General features: G+C 41.7%; 1 protein-coding gene across 2 annotated transcripts in view; it reads right to left on the reverse strand.

The window, feature by feature from the left end:
- Positions 1-2,274: 2,274 nt before the first annotated feature.
- The window catches only part of KCNJ5 (potassium inwardly rectifying channel subfamily J member 5), a 66,465-nt gene continuing 48,049 nt past the window's right edge, over positions 2,275-20,690 (reverse strand). For both annotated transcript variants that reach the window (XM_062594502.1, XM_062594503.1), the window contains 2 exons: positions 14,482-15,428; positions 2,275-2,986 (listed from right to left, as the gene is read on the reverse strand). In XM_062594502.1, coding sequence (XP_062450486.1) covers positions 2,646-2,986; positions 14,482-15,421 — 1,281 coding nt within the window. In that variant the 5' untranslated portion in view covers positions 15,422-15,428 and the 3' untranslated portion in view covers positions 2,275-2,645. The remainder of the gene's footprint in view (positions 2,987-14,481; positions 15,429-20,690) is intronic.

Here is a 20,690-nt window from a genome sequence, read left to right on the forward strand (position 1 = left end):
TATACTGAGAATTTATGTGGGTAGATATAGCTGTGTGAACTATTTCAACTCATTTATGAGCTGCAGAATTGTATTTAAACCCTCATTACAGCAGAGTGGGCCTATTATGTTCTTATTTCCACGGTTTATTGTCCTGCACGTGCTTTGGGAGTGGCAGGGAAATGGGTGTCATTTTCAGAGACTGCATTTCTGGAAGAGGTTCTTTCTCTTACTTTCAGAAAAATTCAACATGCTCAATAAATCAAATCTCTCTTTGGGACGCACTTCAGGAAAAGAAGTCCTGTGCCTCTTCTGAAATGCTTTGGAAAGGGGAGGACTTGACTGCACCGCCAAAAAATACGTAATTGATTGCCATACTACCCAACTTGAAAATATGGTTCCTCACTTTTTACATATCAAATATAAGGTGCATTCTGCTGTGGAGGAGATACACCTTCAGACCTTCTCAGCTAACCAAAAAACCACAGGAAGACGTTTTTCCCTACTCTACAGAAGTCAGGGAAGTTCCTTATTTCTCACACTGATGCTGTTTGAAGCATTTGTTCAACAAGGTACTTAGGCACACGTGCAAATTTTAAACATATAAACAGACCATGAAAGTCATTGGAGCACGCAGCTGCTGAAGGGCTTGGCTAAAGACAGGAGAAACAGAAACTTCTCAACTTCCACACGCTGTAATGATCTTCCTCAACCCCACCCACCACTATTGCACGCGGGTCAGAAGTTATTGTGCCAGCAACGCTTGGTGCACAACAAGGAAAGTTCCTACGTACAGGATGCACGATTTCTCAGAACGGAAAATATCAGCACAAAGCAGTTCTGCTCCAGTTCCAGAATAGTGAGCGGCTGAAAACACTTTGGGGCTATTTGAAGATGGCTAGCTTCTCTCTGGGGGGAAAGAGTAGGAAAGAGACGGAAAGTGCGGGTGCAACTCAGTGCCATCTTTCAAGCTAACCCTCTCCAGCGTCATGTAAGGGAACCAGCAAGCCCTCTCTCACATGCTGAATTGAACCAGACAAGTCAGCTCTCTGGGCTGAGCTTATATAACCTCTCTCTGAGGGGCTGAAACTGTCTCTGCCTTGCACAGATCAGTAGCAGTTGCACTTTCCATTACTCTCCCAGACATCAGTTGCGAAATGAAACATTCTAAAAAAAAATTTTTTGACATGATTCTTTGGAGGGAGGCGAGAAGTTAGGGTCTGAGAAAAAGCACAAACATTTCTAGGAAACCTCTCTCATTTTTTCTCCCTGTTTTCTTCCCCTTTTTCTCCCCTGTTCTTCTTAGGCTTAGTATGGAAAATGTGGAAACTGAGCAGAAGAACTAAAGGCAGGCTCTTTTGAAGACATGGGAGTCAATTCTGTTTTGAACTTGTTTATAGGAAGGAAAAAACCTGACGCAGCTGTATTAGAGGAGCCACTTAAAGCAGACGCTCTGTACCAGCTCATTTAATGCAGTTTACAAGATGAAACATTACTCATGGCAATCCTGTTCTGTGCTACTGTTTCATCCAGCTGAACAGAAGTAAATGTTGCAGGGCCAAATTCGAACTCATGTTTGACCAGTCTGATCAGAAAACTTCAATTATGTCAGTGCATGTTCCCAGGAGCTAATAAAGGCCTTGGAACATCAGCATCTAAACTTTTAAATATGTATTTTATGGAAAAGCAGATAATTTTGCAAAGTGCTACTTACCTAGTCTATCTACTACCCACTCCTACAAGCACTGCTTATCCAGTCCTTCCTACTCTGCCTGAAATCTAGAGCATTTCAGACTCCTGGATGGCAACTTCTTCTAAACCTTCTTTTAAATCATTGCTATGTATCATTAAGTGGAACTGAAATGAGGACATACAGGCAGGAATAAAATTTCACTGTTGCAAGGTCTAAACTCTTCCTAATCATGGATATCCTATGAAACAGATATTACCAGAGTTTCCACAAGAAGAGTATACAAGGATAACACACAGTTTGAGAGGAGAATCTACCACACTGAAATACCCGCTAAATGGGTTTGTAGGATGAAAAAAGACTGAATTCCCTCCACAGGGAGAGTTGCCCTCTTAATGTCAGAGATTTCAGTTTGTAGGAATAAATCACAATGAGCATGATCCTGGAGGTATACACTAAAATCTATTTGTAAAAATCATGAAGGTAAAACATTGCACTACATACCAGAGATTTTTTTCTCTTCTTTTAATTTAGTAGTAACAATGTTTACAATACATTGACTCACAAATTAAGTGATGGTATGAAACCACATTCTTCTTACTGTGATAGGAGATTCTAGATTTTTACTTTTTAAATACCCTTTCAAGGGGGGATCATTTTCACCATCCAATGAGCGTCTTTTGAAACAACCAGTGGCAAAAATTTCAATTTTAACAGTGATCATATTTAGTGAGCCTTGTCCATAGGGATCAAATGCTTTGCAATTGAATGCAGAGCTCAGAACCTCACTGTATGGATAAAAGAGGAGGGAAACTGAGGCACAGTGATGTGCAGCAACTCGCCAAGTGAAGCAGCAGTCAGTAGAGATCTGGACATAAATCTCAAGCCTCTCACTCTCAGTTCAGTTTCTGACTCATGGGGCCACAGTCTCCCAGTAAGTGTATACGAGTATCTACTGTCCAGCAGAGTTCTTATGTTATACAGCCAGGTCTTCCTTCATGTCTCCTGCTGTTCCGTTGGCTCCATTCAGCCCCGCTGGCTCCCCCTCTTGTTCCTCTTCCTCCTGTTCTGCTGTCTCTGTTTCTCTGCTTCCACCCAGGAGGGTGGCGCTGGAGAGGTGGCTGAGGAGCTGGCCTTCCCGGCGAGACTCAGCTAACTCTTTGGCACAGCACACAGGAGTGTTGGTCTCGTAAGTGCTATGGAAGCTGTTATAGTCGACTTCATAAAAATCCTTCTCCAAGGTGAGGACAGGAGTGAAGCGATGTCCCCACAGCACCTCGGTATCCATGTAGGAGCTGCGAGCCTGGCAAGTCATCCCTGGGTAGAAACAGAGGGATGTTAAACACTAAGCTTCATTACATGCTCACCCCACCACTCCTTTCATTTAAAAGCACTTTCATGTTATCTCCGTACCTGATTGCTCTGGGACACAGAAAAGTTCTTCGCTTAATAAGCCTCACAAAAGCCACTCATGAAAACGCTGAGCACTCAAAGGAAAAGGGATGGACTCATCTCCACGTCTTCAGAGTGTTTCCTGAACTTTGTGCTTACGGTTTTGAGGTCTGGTACCACTAAGCAACTTCTCTCTGTCCTCACATTGCTCTGTTGAAGTGGTGTTTGCACGGCTGTTACTGACTAACAATACTTCTGGTTAATCACATGCTATGACGACCTTCAAGCCTGCCAAGGCACCTCTAATCCTGACCCACACCGCCCCTAAATAGATTGAACCCGCTGCTCTGCCTAAGCACCTGGCTTCCTGCCCCCTCACTTCATCTGACCCCAGATTCCTCTTCAGCTACAGCAGTACCAGCTACTCCCCCACTGCACTTGTGTTAGGTACTGAGCCACAGCCTAAACGGTGCAGAGGGCCCCAGCCCCTACAGATTTCTATGGCAAGAAATAATGGCTCATGAATACATTTGGAGGGCTGGATCCAACCGCATAGGGTTGGCTGAACCAAAACCCACAACATCACACAGTCCAGCTCATAAGCTTACTGAATTCCATGTAGTGAACAATTTTGGACTGAATGAACAGTGGGAAGTATGAAACTGATTTTTGTCAAGCTGCTTTTCAGCCCTGAGGATGACAGTTTGTTTACTTAGGGAAAGTTGAGAGAGAATCTTTTCACAGCAGAGCAAGGATAAGTCTGCAGCCTTGGCATAGTTGAATACGACTCCCTTTGGAATCACCTGACAATGTCAAGGCTGTCTTCTCTTCCAAATATTTATGTTTGTCCTCAATACATTATGCTTTTGGAATTAATTCTGGTGAAATTTGGAAAGCCTGACCTCACCAAGTCCTCCCACTGTTCTCTTGGAGCATGAGAGATAGGACTGACTGGAATGCATTCAAAACATGCGCTTAATCCAGTTCCCAGTCAATACTTCCAAATCTAACTCCTACGGCCCAAAGTACACAAAGAGAAATCTAAAGCAATGCATAGGGGAAAAATACTAGTGTCAGATGCATTTTTGCTTCAGAGAAGATCATATATTCTCACTAGCTGAGACCAACTAAGTGAATGAAGTCCCAGGATAATCAGCAAATCTGCACCTTTTTGTAAAGATGAGTATTTTGTTCTCATAATTGCTACAGTCCATTAAAAGACACCCACACTAACAAGATTTCCTGAAGGCTTTGCTTCCCTCTTGTTGCTTTTCTTATTATATAGTTGCTTTCAGTTCTTGAAAGAGGAAAAGGGGGACAATGAGACATATAACACTTCGAGAAATTTCTAGCTCTGCATGCAGACTGAGAAGCTGATTTTTTCCCCTAAGGAGATCTGTAGAAGTATTTGCTTCTGGGCAGGAACAACAAGTACAGAGTTAGTCATAGTGTTCTAGTGTGTCTGCTTCCTGGACTGGCAGGAACCAGGAAGTGCAGAGGCTGCTATGAAAAATAAAATAATGGAAGAGAAAAAAATACCCCAACTGTCCTTGCCTTTAGGAGTTTTCTATGGAGGTACAGCAGCTTCTCAGGAAACCGTCAGGGAGACGCACCGCAGGGAGATCACACTGCTAACTATATGCTTCAGACAACACCATGATGTACACCATCATCCAGAGACCATCCTGCCATGGACTCCTCAGTCCTGGAGGGTGAATACTATTTAATCTTCACTCCCTTACACCAGCTGGCAAATTCCAGCTCAACACACAGGCAGCTCCTGGGGTCCTACTAACTTGAGTCCTGCTACAGTTTTTCCTCAGGAGACCTGAGTCACTGACACTCATCATATCATTGAACTCCATTTGCAGGGGCTGTTGTTATTGGCTGTTTTGAGGATCAGTAATGCTGATCTGCAGGGCTAATGCCAATGTGCTTTTTGTGTATCTCATCACCTGGTGCTCCCTCATGCTGGGAGTTGAGTCCTAGACAGCCAGCAATCTGGGCACATATTACGATAAGGAGACAGGTAAACAAACCTACTCCTCTTCAGGCACAGCTGGTTTCTTATCAGAATTCACAAAGGTCTTCATGCCTCCCTCAAGCTTTGAGTGCTTTCAAAGTCCAGCAAAAACAGCAGAAGAGGAGGTCACTCAGTTCTCACAGCATTGGTCCTGTAATGAACAGGCTGATCTTACCATGGCCTTCCAAGTGCTGCATAAGGGTCTCCTGTAACAGCCCCCAAGACCAAGAGGAGAGTGTCCCTGCCAGCATTAGGGTCTGAGATATCCAAAGGGATCCCTGCCCTGTAATTGAGACCTGAAGTAGCTCCTTTACCTGGGAGACAGTGAACCTGAACTCCACAGATAAAATCACAATTATCTCCTGGTAAGTATTCAATTAAGAAAGGAAAAATAGAAAGCTTTCATCAACCAAATAACACAGACTGCCAGCTTCCTGCAGTAGCTGCTTTTTGTAACCCCAGGGGTACACAGAGCCAGCACAATGAGACAACCTGTAATTGCTCCATAATCCTATTCAAATATTCCTTTTTAGCACATGTGCAGTAGTGTTTTAATTGCGTGGGGACATATCGCTTGGCAACTCCCACACTACCCAGTAAACAACAGCATTGTCCCTGCTGCAAATTCCATTCAGTGCCTGCTTTGCAGGCTGCCCTGTGCTCTCCAGCCTGCTTAATTAATGCATCTGTAATGACACTGGCTAATTATTGCCTCTGTAACTGGAAAAAGATGACAGAGGAGGTGTAGAAACAATAAACCTTACTTTCATTAAGAGTACAGGGATGCAGCTGCTTTCCACTTGAATACAATGAGCACTCTGCCATCAGTGCTCTGTCTTAACTTTCAGCGTGCAGTGGGGCTGAGGAATTCAGGAGACTAATACCTTTCATATATGTCTGTGGGCTCTCTGTAAAAATCAGCAGTTTCATTTCATAAGCCTTGCTTATACTAGAGATCCAAGCCCTTGGGACATCTCAGGTGGAGGGAATCCTTAGGTAATATGCTTACATCCATCAAGGACCGCAGCGGCTTAGCCATTGCTGCTCTACTTCAGCACAGCAGCGCTATCTTACACAACCCTACTATAGCTGCCCGAAGCATGGACATCCAGGAGGGTGCAAGAAATTGAGAGAAATGTCAAACTCCCAGAATTTCTTGGAAAAAATTACATAGTGCTGGTGGTCCTGCTCATCTTTTTCTTAAAATGGATATAACTACACATTCTGGGTTTACAAAAATGCAGACGTTTGGTGCTATCACAGAGATCGTAAGTGGTATGAAGTAAAAGATGCCTTTTGGTGACTTGGGCTTCATTTAAATACAGAAAAGAATATCCTGATTTTCCCTTTGTAAGACAAAGCAGATATGCTTCAAAACTAATTTGTTTCCAAATAAAAGCTACTGAGTTTTTTAATTTTCAAGTGTATCGATTGTTCCAGGTAGTAGGGCCACTATAAAATTTTACTTGCTGCTAAATAGTCTGATTTAAAAATGAAAAAGTATGCTTAATGTAAATTTGTACACTGTCAATTTTAAAAAACATGGAATTACATGTGAAATCTTCAACTTTTAATTTTTAGTTACAGCCTTCTAATCCTTTAATTCAGTAGTTTAACTTTCAGATGCAAACAGAACTGCATTTTAATGGAAACCAGAATAAAGCGCACAATGTTGTAAACAGATGCACCAGGTTTTCAAAAAAGCTGGAACCAGTTCCAGGTTTTTTAGCAAAGCTGGAGACCAGAGGACTGTCTCCTGGTTTCAAGTTCTGCAATAAACATTTTGTAGCATTTTAATGATAATTTCATTAGAGCAGAATCCTAAGAAGTGGATATTTGGTCTGTTGGCTGGAGTCACTACATCACAGGATCAATAGCAGAGCTTGTGCATGTTCCTATTTAAGGCAGCAATAGATGCCCTTGTAAACTGCTTGGTTCTGGTTTCCAGTAGATGAAAAGATGTGAAATATATTGCTATGTGTATAAATCCAGGCGTTTCAATTACATTCAAGAACAGGCAGAGTCACTGAGGAAAGACTGATGTGTAAAATAGGTGCCAGAGAACTATACCAATAAGGCACTTTTCTGTCATCCAAATCAGTTGAGATCAAGCAAGCTTACATTTTATCAAAGACAAAGGAATGTTAATAAGCACTGAAGAAAAGCAGTTATTCGATGGCTCACTCAGTAAGGAGCCTATTTTTTCTCCAGCATACTCAATGGGAGTTGCAGATTTCAGGACCTTTCACTGCTCGCAATGCCACTGATTATACAACTGGAACAGACGCTTCTGGCTCTGCCACAGCGCTAAGAAATGGAAAAATTCTGCAGGAGATTGCTCCCGATTTCCAGGCCTTTTATACCCTTAGGTTACCAGTTAAAAATCAAACTTCGTTATCATAGGCCAAATCTAATTGCATCTTGCAGCTGTTTGGTTATCCAGAGACGATCTGACAGACTCTCTCCAGCTGTTGGAGGACGCAGATTTACATCAAATATACCACCATAACCAGGACCCTTATTGGCAGCTTTGTAGGAGAGGGCAGGGGAAGAGGGGACCACATAGGACGATCTACCAACCCAAGAAATTGCCACGGGGTTTCGGGGCAGTTGAATCTTTCAGTACTGTTACATGGCCTGGACTTTCTCAGTGGGTAGAGATATCCCAACCCCTGGGGCTGTCAAGACAACATTTTTCATCAGCCTAAAATTAACTCTACTCATTTAAATGCCACAGAGCTCAGCTCTAAGTGATTATCTGCTGGCAGAGTGTCATGTGGATGCCGACTGTATGTTTGCCATATTTGCTAGGCTCGCTCTCTGCAGTTCAGACACAGATACTGCTGGAAGTGATTTCACTTCTCTGCCCTTGTTTTCATGCATTACTGTATGCAGGGTGACGTTTTCCCTTGTAGTGGATGCATTAAAGCTCCCTAATATTTATTCTGCTCCCTGAGCTAAATTCCACCTACACTACAAAAGTACAGAGAAAGAACTGATGGACTCAGAGGTATAGTAACAGACTGATGCAAGTTAGGATGGCAAAGAGTAGTTATAAAAATTTTAAATTCTATCAGTCTAATTAAGCACTACATGTCTTTAGATTAGAATCATCATTTGGGTAGTTATAAAATTTATTAGTCCCTTTACATTAATTAGAACAAGGAACACTGTAACCTCCAAAAAGTTAATATTCCTCCAACTTCAAAAGGAATATTAGAAGGTAGAGCATGGTTCTCCAATTATTTATACTTGTCTCCTCTAGAGGAGGACATGTCTGGGCTTGATTCACTTTGATTTTTATGTCAGAGGACAGTAATGGGGTTTTAATTTTTCTGAATGCTCTCCAGGCAGGGGAAAGCTCACAGGGTCTGGGAATAAAAAAAGGCACAGTGGAACAGAACATGCAAAAACATTTGGCAAGAATCATTGGAATCAGTGAAGCAAACAGGTTAAAAAGGGTAAGAGTGCACACGTATACTCATACTGAATTCTACTTTCGAATCCCTACAGCCCTCATCTATTATTCCTTACCCTCTTGCGTGCCAGGTGTGCCAAGAGTTAGGAAATCCCTTATGATTTACAAATCCTGGAGTCGCTTGCCACATCCTCTGCCAGGCAGAACCTGAGGCCCAGGCTCACACTACGCAACCTCGGGCCGCTCACAAAAATAGTTATGTGACTGCAGAGGAACCCAAGACGACTAGCCTGCCTATGCCCTCCTCCGGCGGACAACTCAGGTCACCAACAGAACGGCTTAGCCTCTAGAAACATCAATCCTTTTCCCTTTAACAACGGTGAAAAGTTCCTGCCTTCAAGGTCTCAGTTAAATTCCTAAATACGAACCAAGTCAGACTCACAGTTTATGCCTACCTTCGGAAGCAGCACGGTGCAAGGGGAGCAGATCTACAGAGTGAACTACTTGGTGCTGAGGACCCAGCGTCCACACTGCCCACGTTACCTCAGAATATCTCCACGCTGGTCCCATTGACTGACCTCCCGTTAGACATCCTTCAATGTCAAAGCACAGTAAGGGAACATGACTGGGGAACTGCTTCAGAAGTGCACTTGATCCAAACTAAAACACTGACATTAACCAGTATTCCCTTTCCCTCTCTGCTTTATGCCAGCAATATCAGTATGCTATGGTTATTTAAAAGTACTGCATGGCACCTCACACTGGTAGTGATGGCCATAAAAGCATTTTAAATAGTTCTCCAAGGCTCTTCCTTTCAGATACCTGTTTTATTGCTTTATCCCCACACCTTTAATGTAGGATATCAGAGATATTCATAAGCAACACAACATCTATTTGTGGTGTGTAATAAAATACCGATTTAACCTATGTAATGCTTTAAAAATGGAAGAAAACTTACTTATATGCAAAATACAAACCAAGGCAACTAGACAATCCAAACCAGATGATGAATGCACCAAAATTTCATTTATTAATTTCATCCTTCCCTTGTTCTCTCATGAAAATCATGATGAATTTCAGTACCTTTATGATGTGACTACTCCTTATTGCCCTGTATTTATGGCCAGGAAATTTTACTGTATCCTCTGCAAAAGTGCAAAACGGCTGCTGTTTGCCTATGTCTCGCAGGGACAGGGTGAGGAACAGAGATGCAGAATCCTGACTCACAGTACATTACTTCTCATCATTAAATCACCTTCTATGCCACAGAACCTAAGCCAAAAGGGTATCTCCCCATCCTTTCCTAAAAGCATATTAAAATTTTATTCAGTCACTGGACTAATCAGATGTCAGAAATTCTCATGGCTTATTTAATGCCTGTGTGAAAGAGAGGCAGTGAAAACCAGCAAAAACTAACAGCAAAGTACTAAGCACTGATGCCTCTATGCCCCCAAAAATAGCAATGCTGGACACTGTAGACACAGAATGAGGTTTGCAGGACAGCTACCAATAAATCAATTTTTGGTTAATTGTCCAGTGAACAGCAGCAGAAGGGTAAAGTTGGAAGGGAAGAGAGCCTCTCCAAATTATCTGCCAGAAAGTCTTCTAGGATATGCAGACTGCTTCATCACAGAGAACGATGGCTTATAGAGAAAAATTTAAAAAATGGTCTTTCTAATGTTCTCTAATTGACTCAGCCAAGTTGTTCATCACATAACCCAGCTGATTCTGCATGCACATGGAAGCATGGTGTAAATCTCAACTGCTTTTGTAGGTTCTGGCAGCCTCACTTGATAGCTCTGTTCAGTTAAGCAACAAGAGGCCAGGGAAAGCCTGCGTTTGGCCAACAACAGCCTAGCCCTATTCTGTCAACTGGATGGCTCTAATTTTCTCTTGTCACTGCAAGAAGCAGAAAGGCATTGAAAGCAAAAACGTATTCTCTTTGCAAACAGATTTTCTACCTTCACCTTCTTCCCTTTCATTGCAGGGCAAATTTGAGCTAGCTGATCTTGACCAGCATCCCTTTAAGATAAGTCAAAAGAGAATCAACTCCCTAAAGTAATCTCTGTGACCAATTCAGCAGGCACTGCGAGTGATTCCGCTGCTTTCAAGATGCCCACAAAGAGCACTGGAAGTCAAAACATCTGTCATCTGTATTGATTTGGCCTTCAGAGAGGTCATTTCACTCAGGAATAATCACCGCTTATCTACCCAGAAACTTAGTCTCCCTTTGGTGTTTTTAACCTCTTGAGAAGTCACAGTGCCGAAACCATACTAAAATATTGATTGTAAAGACCCCTGTCAGTGGGCCTTCTGCCACAGCTGGCTTTGCGGGTGAGGAAGTGTAATAGCTGTGGGTCCCCAGAGAGCTGTTGCTAGACTAATAAAATGTTTATTTTCTTTTTGGCAAAATAAGAACACAGCGTTTCAGGCTTCCTGGTATGCTTTTTTTGTGTGCTGTTACTTACCCTTTCAGAAATTCAAGTCAACTTGAAAACAAAAGCATTGTTTTAAACAATAGAATGTTTCACTTCATTTTTTTTTAAAAAAAGCAATGACTTGAAGTGTTTCAACTTTTCAGAATTTCTTGTACATTTTTGCATGCAAAACTATTAATCATCTTTTTCTTCAAACGGATCAGAATCAAACTTAAATGTCAGAGCTCTTTGTCTGAGAGGTGACAATGCATTTCATGTATAATTGATTGAAACAATTAGAAATAGATTTAAATTTGCAGTCCCAAATGCTTTGGTGAAAAATATTCATGCCTTTAATCAGAGACTGGTTATGCTTATGTTTCTTTAGTCATTTATATGTTGACAACCACCATAGTGTAGTCAGGTTTGACCTGCTTTCACAATATCCTATGAAAAATGTATCTGTATTTTTCTTACCAGCACAGGATGTATTCAGAGTATGATTTGTTGCTGTCTGTAAAGTCTGGGTAAGTTTCCATTAATTTTTATTCCTGCCAACAGTTACAGAGCCGAGCCACCTCCGAGAGCGCGAGCAGGACTCACTTCCCTCTTGTGCATCATGAGCAATGATGCAAACAAATCTTTTTTTTTTTTTTTTGGTGGTTCCCAGTTTTTCATAGGGATTTTTAAGGGAACAAATTGCCTGTAGCATTTTGATACTGTCTGGAATCTGACCAGGTTGCAACAGTGTCAGAATATAACAGGAGTCACCCTTCAAATAAATTACGCCATTCCTGAAAGCAGATGGGGCTTGAACAATACAAGAGGAAGGAACAAACTTAAAGAATTTGCTTGGAGCAAAGGTTGAGATGCAGAGGCAGCAATTCATATATCCAAACTGGTTTATCATTCTTAGGAGGTTTAAGGACAAAGTAGGAAAGCAGAAATACTGTGTTTCTGCAGATCGCCTTTTTTTTTGGGGGGGGGGGGGGGGGGGAGGGGAGGGAAATATCAGCCTCCCCACCCCACCCCCCACTACACACATACCATTCAGAAAACCAAAGCTTCTGTATCAGTCAATGGCATCATCTGAGGTCTACTCTGCTCTAAGCTCAATGCAGACTGTCTCTTCCAGCTTCATTTTTGGAATTTCACAGCTGCCTCCAGAAACCAGAATAATCCATTTCCACAGATGTATACTCCTTAATATCATTACACACTGGCCTGTACAATCCCTCTGGGACATGAGCCCATTTATAAAGTGATATAATTTCTATGCCATGCTTTTAATTTTGAGGTTGTTATTGATAGTGACTTCCTCGCACACATCTCTAGCAGAGGCTGGGCTTTTGTAAGAGGAAGGCACTGCAATAGCTGTTCAAGGAGAATTTGATAGTGTCATCTTGTGATAAAGAAAGAGGCTTTGGACAAACAACAAACCGCACTCCAAACTCAGATTAGGAGGTTCACGTATCTATTAATTGTTTAAGCTACAAATAAAGCTTCCCTTACAAATATTCCCCTGCGCTATCTCTGCCACCTACACACCTCCTTCTGCAGTTTAAGGTGGCCCAAGCTACCTGCTCACAGAAATGGGCTGTTACAGGCAACCTCATTTTCTGCCTATGCAGGCTGATGTGATTCAGTGCAGTGACTGAGATTTACATAGGCGTAAGTTATGTGGCCAATAGGGGCTTGTAACTATAGGAATGAAACTCCACTATCACACCAGCAATATTCTGGCAACCTCCATAGCGAGATATCTTCTTTACAAAGCTTTCTGGTTAAACTTTCGTAAGATTTAGATATATTTAGCTCCAGATTTGCACTTCAGCCACATATTCTACAATATTCTGCTGGGCAATATTATTTCCCTAGTAATTCCCCAAGTAACTCCAAATTAATTTCACTTGTGCAGTACAGCACTCCATCCTAGGCATAATGTAATCACATACAACCACTCATCAGCTCTGGAAAATTCAGCTACTGCTACTCACCTAACGACTAAAAGGAAATACTAGGAAACTGAATTAGCTCTCTGGAGAGCTATCTTTAAGAGTGAAGGTCTGGGATGCAGGAATTTGAGAGTCCATTTCCTCTTATGTCTGGCCATTAGGAGACTAACAAGGATAAACCACAAGAAAGCAACAGTATTAACAGTAAGCAAGGGCTAAAATCTGTGAGAGAATGCACTGATACCACTGAGTACAAGTATCAAGCAGAAAGGCCTTGCTAGTGTTTCAGAGAGTACTCGTAATTCACCAAGATGAATAAACCCCACTACCATCGAAGTAACCTTGGGTTCATAGTCCTGTCTTGTAACTAAAATCCTTGAACACGACAGGGCAAAACTATTTACAGAAGTGTTTTTGCATCTATCACTCTCTATAGGTTCCTGCATCTCTAGATAGCAACTTGCTCCTCGTTGCTGCCAGTAGCACCATTCCCCTTAAAGGTTTGAAGTGACCAAGGCACACTGATAGTCCTCCGGCTCAGAAAGCCTGCCTGGAGAGAGCATCAGCATTTGAGGGTGCTTAAATCTGCTTGCTGTGCTAGAACTGAGCCTGTTAGCCCCTTCCCAGTGCTGAGAATAAATGAGTGAACTGCAAGCAGTAAAATGACCCCATGGTGCCATGTCTTTTAGGTGAGACACCAGAGTACAAGTGTCTTCTTCTCTAGCTAGACCAGAGAGTCTACCTACAGAAATGAGCCTGGAGGCCCCTGTAATCACTCGTTCAATTATCCTGAGAGGCACACTGCCACCTTCCTCTCCTACACTTGGGGAAGCTGAGGCACAGGACCTTTCCAGATTTACCATATACAGCTGCAGGCTTCTTTTATCTCTTGCTATAAATATACCCATGGCAGGAAACTGGGAATCAGCAGAGTCTGTCTCCGAAACTACCCATGACACAGCATTGTTTTATGCCATTAAACAGCTACTGCATTCCACCAGAGACACAAAAGCGGTTTCTGTATTTTTCCTCTCTGAGCTTCTTTTGAAAATGTATATCTTGCATGCAAGTCATTCAGTTTTAGCATATGTTGTTTTATGGGATTCAGGAATCCTTGGGCACATTCTTCACAGTCTCTATTAAAGAGTAACACCACAGAAATATCTGAAATAGCACAGCTACAGTCAATTTAAATACAGAGGAGAAATGGAAAGGAGTTGGGCCATGAATTCTGATCGCAAGAAATGGGATGGCAAGAGACCTCACAAACTCCTTTAGCCCATTCTTTATTTTTTTTCCTATAGATCAATTCTAATTGATTATGGACAGTGTGTTTAATTAGGTCCACACTGGACCTTGTTTAACTCATCTGTCTGAATCCAGCTCATAAAAAAGGGTGAAACTTTACATTATGAGCTAAAGCACCCACTTTATAATTGCTAGCTATATCATACCATAATATCCCACATGAACCAGTCACTAGAAAAGGACAAACCCCAACATGTTCTCAGTCCAGGTGACATTAATCGTGACAACCTAATGCCAAATTGCACTCCATTTTTACCCTTCCTCCCTCAAAGTTGTGGATAATTCTGTCAAGTCCTTACCTGTTGCTTCCACCATTCCTTCCAGGATGACCACGATTTCAAACTCCTCCTTCTCCAGCTGAGTACGGGACATCTCCCAGAAGGGGCTTTTCTCATTGATTTCATGTGAGATGATGAGAGGTGAGACCAGGAACAGCCTGTCGTCTCCAGTGTCAAACCCCACGTTGATGTCCGTTTGATTCAAGGGGATGAACTCTCCCTCTTTGGTCTGTTTGGACTTGATCAGTTTGGCTCTAATGGAAGCCTCGACAATGTGGGAATTGCGGAGGTCCCCAACCCGGAACATCAGACAGAGCTTCTCATCCCTCATCGAAATCACTGCGTTGTTAGAAAACATGAGGGTTTCAGCCCTCTTCTTTGGTTGGCTGATCTTGACAAACATGCATCCCACCATGAACGCATTGACAATGGAGCCCAGAATAGCCTGAATCAGGAGCAACACGATGCCCTCGGGGCACTTCTCCGTTATGACCCTATAGCCATATCCAATTGTTGTCTCAGTCTCAATAGAAAACAGAAACGCAGAAACAAATCCACTGAGATTTTCAACACAGGGGATCCAGTTCTCATCTTCAAGATGGTCCAGATCTCCCCGGATATAGGCAATGAGCCACCATATGAACCCAAAAAACAGCCAAGTGATGGTATAGACCATAGTGAAGACAAGAAGATTAAAACGCCATTTGAGGTCCACCAGTGTAGTGAAAAGGTCACTAAGGTACCGGTAGGTTTCTTGAACATTTCCGTGGTGTACATTGCACTTGCCGCTTTTCTCCATGTAACGCTGGCGTGGCTTCTTACCTTCTGCTGATATGAGGCGGGTTCGGTCAGTGGCAATGGGAACATCATCCCGAGCCTGTTTGGGAATCTTCTTAGGCTCTCTGGATGCAACTCCAATGTCCATGTCCTGGTTCATGAAGATCCTAGAATCTCCGGCCATGGCTGGGCTGGTGGAGAACAGAGAAATAAAAGTCTAAGGCACCAGGAAAAGAGCTGAGACAAAAGCCATTTCATGCTATCTTGTGAAACACTACACTAGAGCGGGACCAAAGATACTAATGCTACACCAAAAGACTTTGCCCCATGCTGGTACAGCGCTGTATATAGGCTCTTTCTACATTCAGAAAGCTTTTCACTATGGCCATTTCTTTCCTTCTAGTATTATTCTGGGAAACACTGAAAGACTTCAGTACTTCTCTCACGACATCCACTTGCTAAATATAATGCTGCATTGAGCTGCATGTTAAATACTGATTCATCATACACAGTCTCTTCATGCATGAACCAGTTGCTAGTCACTTTGCTTAATGCATTACTGGAACCTCAGATAATATGACGATGAGCATGGTTTGGGAGCCATGCAATAGGTAGAGCTCATTATGTGTGGGGTGGGGGGTTTTTTTCTTTTTTTCTCTCTCCAATAGTCCTCATTTTTGTTAAAAAAAACAAATTTGCCTGAGATCAGAAACATGAGCAAAGTAAAGATACATGAACATATATTTTCAAATGAGACTGGAGTTTTTAGGTGCCTCATTTCTTCAGTGCACACCAAGAGAAGCCTTAGAAATTAACAGAAAATGCTGAGTGCCAACCACTGCCTACCTAAAAGCCACATCAGTCTGAATTATGCACAAAGGTTTCCCTTACAGTCAGCAGACAAAGATGCCTGCAGGGATAATTCAGATTTCAGGCATGCTGAATCATCTTCTGGAAGTACCGACCCTTCTCCAATAATTATTCAGGAAGCCTGGGCTCCAAATTTGAAACAGGCTTTTCACTTAGCATCTTCAATTATATGTCTGAAGGGCTGATGAATCTAGGCCTACTGTTAAGCAGATATATCAGAAACCCTGTGTATGCCATTAGACACTCAAAACCAGAAATAAAACAAACAGCTATTAAGAAGTCCACTGTCTACGTCCAAAACTATGCTTAACAAGCTACAAATAATGCAAGATGATGGCTGCAATGATTTCACAGATTGTAATTTAGCAATCAGTTTACTGAGATGATTAGATACTCCTTTAAAAAAATCCACACATTCTCTATTGAAAAATGAGAGTCTTCACTCTGAATGCACAGACAGAATCTGTGTGAAAGACTACCTAAGAAGCCTTAGGGATATCAAAGACAGAGTAGCAGTATTCTCTATGGGATTTGAGCTCTGCATTGTCCTCTGCAAATCCTATTAAAATCTAACCAAATCTATTACTGCTCCCTCTATCTTCAATCTTCTTATGTTCCTGCGAATCAGAAAAGGAGTAGAGACACAATTAATAGTATCTTGGGAAATTTCAAGACTGAGCAAAGTAGTTTCATCTTTTCAATATTAAAAAGCACAAACAGTGGGTGGAAAGGAAGCAGAGGCAGATGAATAAATGAAGCAACAAATTTCTACTTCCATTCCACTGTAGCCAAGCCTGGTTAACAGCAACGAATTACTCTTAGCCCTTGTATAAGTCACCATCAATCATTACTCCAACGAAGCAGCCAGAGCCTGTCGCTGGAACCATACCCGTTGGCTTAGTGCACTAGGGAGACCAGCCATCTGTTCACAGCATAGTCCTGAAGCTTCTTAGTGCTGGCAAAATTCTGTCTGGCCTGAGGAAGGGTTTGGGCCAGGCCCAAGCTAGTCCAGCCACAGGAAGGGGTAAGGAACAAGGTGTTAATGACTCCGGCACGGAAAGCTAGGATGAATCAGGTTTGCCACTTCTACTGCCCTTGATACTGGACACGGAATAGGCATCACCACCACTGTGCTATTCGAACACCATCGTCATCAAAGGTTTTGGCAGCAGATTAGAATACTTATCCCTACCTCTATTTCTTTCTCTTCTGAAGGCAGAAAGGCTCCTGAGAGCAAGCTGACAGTATATTCAGATATAATCTTTAACTCTTTTCTACTACTTACTGCAACTTTGACTATTCTGAACCACTGGTCTGGTTCTCTGCTGCTTTATGGTGTGCATCTATTTACCTCTATGAAGAGTATCTGCTAGATATTGTCAAACTATAATGGTACAGATTGACTCTATCCTTACAAAATGTGAAAGCATATGCCAAGTGTGAGTCAAAACGATCCCACACTAAGGAAAGAAGCATCCCGTCTATTGAGTTCAACAGGTTCAGAGGAAACCCTCTTTGCTTCCTTTTAATGAATATTACTTTTGATCTTTGTTTGCCCTTTTTGATTAATCTAGAATTAATTCACTTGGTCTCAAGAGCTTTTGATCAATCTCTGTGTGTTTAAAGATATAAAAATAACGAATAGGCAAGTGTATGTTTTCAGTTTAAAAGAGTTGTGTTAAAGCTAGAAGAACATTATAAAAGTTACATTTGAAGCTGAATTTCACTTGTACTGACACTTTGTATGACAGAATGCTTCATTATAAGACATTCAAGTATGAGTGTAAGGTCCCAGGCTTTATATCCACACCAAATAGACCACAAGAATCTTGAAATATATTAAAAAGATCAGACTACAATACAAATAATCAAAAAGCCTAAACCCCTAGAAATACCACTTCGGTGAAGCAGGCTCGAGGGACTGTCCATTAATGAAAGTAGAGGGAAACCTGCTTTAACTAAAACACTCAGGGGACTGGCAGCATCCCTTCCCTAATGCTACTGATCTTTAGCAATAGGTCAAGTGAAATCTTCCTCAAAACCTTTAGGAACACTTTACAAGCCGTCCATTAAAGCAGAAGAATTCCTATTGCAAATGAACTTTACTGACAGCTTCACTGACATTACAACTTCTCCTAATATTTAATCTTAAAACACTCCCATCACAGTAGGAGCACAATCTTAGTATGTGGTTATTGAAAATAATTAAGCATATGAATCTGTATTAGATTCTTAAAAAGGAGTAAAATTGTCTAGTGATTTGAGCACAGGTTTGGATGTCCAAAGATGAGTCAGTTTCTGTTCCAAATGCTTTTGGTATTTTTTCCCTAGTTCTGAGCAAATCACTACTTTTCCCTCTGCCGAGGAGAAAAGTTCTTCCCAAACTATAAAATTTGTGATTCTGATATTATAACCATCTGTTAGATCCTAAGCATAAGAATCTTCCAAGAAATTAGCTATTACTCCCTCAGCTATTTAACTGCTCTGGGACACTTTTATCACAGATGATAAGATACCAAAAGCAGAGCACTGTACTGATGTAAGGATTTTGGTTACTCCTTGTACAATATCCTGCCACCCTTACCAAGCATGCACATCTTTCCCAGATAATGGTACTTATATGCAAGCATCTCACAGAGGTTTAGATTTCAGTTTGTAAATCATTGCTCTCTCCAGCTAAGAGATCTGCAAAATGAAATTGCCTCTTATAGTCACACATATCCATACTGTTTCATTGCCATTTACCATCTTTGCTTAAACAAGGCCAGGATAATAAAAATGTCACTTCTGTACAAAGCTGCTCTCCTTTCGGACAGGCTACTGCAAAAGGAGACGTACGTCTGTGCATTATCAGCCTTGCAAAGAGGCTTTTTATCAGACTTGCTGTTGCTTAGCTTTTGCCCAGATGACAGACTTAGGGGCAGGCTGTGACATTTTGGGCTTTTAGAATTGCTGAAGCAGAGTCAAGCTGGGGTTAGTTAAATATCTTCAGATATTTGTCTACAAGCCCTGCCTGACAGAGCTGATATATTCCCTCATAGCTCCAAGATAGAAATTTGTTGAAAACATTGCAAAAGGTGAAACAAGAAAAGTCTGCAAGAGACTTTTTTCCCCCTTAGCATGCTGGGGGTTTTTTCCAATTTAGATAACTGCTAACTCGATTAAGTAAATGCAGGCTTCAGTGGGAATAGGATTTGCTTCTTGATAAGTTTAAACTGGCAGGCAACAGGAGTGTAGAGACACAAATGTGACATCAAGTTTGTTCATGTAAAAAAATATTTTCTTTTGTTTACTTTAAACCTGAAGTCCATGTATTCTTACATTATGAGAATATATTAGCAATGGTCCCCACAACGGTCCCCAAATTAACCCCTTCAAGTCAGGATTTTATATCATTGTTGCCTCTTCTCCAAAATTAAGAATTCTATACTACTAAACAAGCAGTCAGTACAGCAAAAAACACTAAACAATCTGTTACTGAAGAACTAGATGTGTATTTTTTGCAGCCTTGTTTGTCCACATCACATAAAATGCAGCCTAGCTTTCTGTCCTCAAATTCTTGTGGGTGCATATTCTCTTTTGGCTTACACTGCAACACGGGAATAAAATTTTGGATTGATAAACACTAGTAGTATGGGAAAGTCTGTGGAGTCATGCAGCTTATTAACTAAAGCAGTGGCACCCAAAGAGAATAAAAGCATTGATCGTTGAACAGCAAGTGCCAACGGACAGATGGAGGAAGAGAAATTATTAGCTGTCCTTTAACAATCTGAAGGAAAATAGCTATTACATAGATGCTGATTGATAGACGGGGCTTTGATTTCCCTCGGAAAGATAGCTTTCCCATTATCCTTTTATTTACTGTCTGTACGTAATTAGTACTAAACAGTCAACAGTGCCAGTGCGAGATTACCTTTCAAGGAATACATATGCACGTGAGAAAAAGACAGAGACGCTGAGCACATCATGTCACCTTTCAGTTTTCTGACCTATAAATAGAGGTAATGATGGCTGCCTCTTTGGAAAGTGCCTGGAAAGCCATAGGTGAAGGAAATGAGGCAAGAGAGCTACGATACTCACAAGCAAGACAAACCTTGTAGGGAAACTGCACAAGAAGGGAGACCCGTGGCACTCCTCTAATGAACATGTGGTTCGAAAGCTCCCCCGTCCAAATAACTGCTTTTCAAAGTGCAATCTCTCTCAGTACCAAAGTAGGAAGATTCCTTTCATTTCCTCTCTGAGTTTGCATTAATTCACAGCACTGCTTTTCTAACACGCTGACAGGCATGGTTTCACAATGGAATTCCTCTGAAGCTGAAGGAGACATTCACTAGCAAGTGCACAAAAATAGGTGATTGATGGCAGCTACCAAAGGAAGCAAGATGACTTTGTTGCTCGTTACAGAGCTGGGCTGATGACAGCCTGTCTGCTTGGAGTTCATTAGGCTCAGAAATATTGTATCAGAAGGTGTTCAGTCTTCCCCCCCCCCCCCCCCAAAAAAAAAAAAAAAAATCCTTTAAAGAAAATCTCTCTAGGTAGAAAGTCAGTACAACATAGGGAAAGACAGAGCTTATGGACAGCTG

This window comes from Rhea pennata, chromosome 24, assembly GCF_028389875.1.
Source record: "Rhea pennata isolate bPtePen1 chromosome 24, bPtePen1.pri, whole genome shotgun sequence".
In the NCBI taxonomy this organism is placed as follows: Eukaryota; Metazoa; Chordata; class Aves; order Rheiformes; family Rheidae; genus Rhea; species Rhea pennata.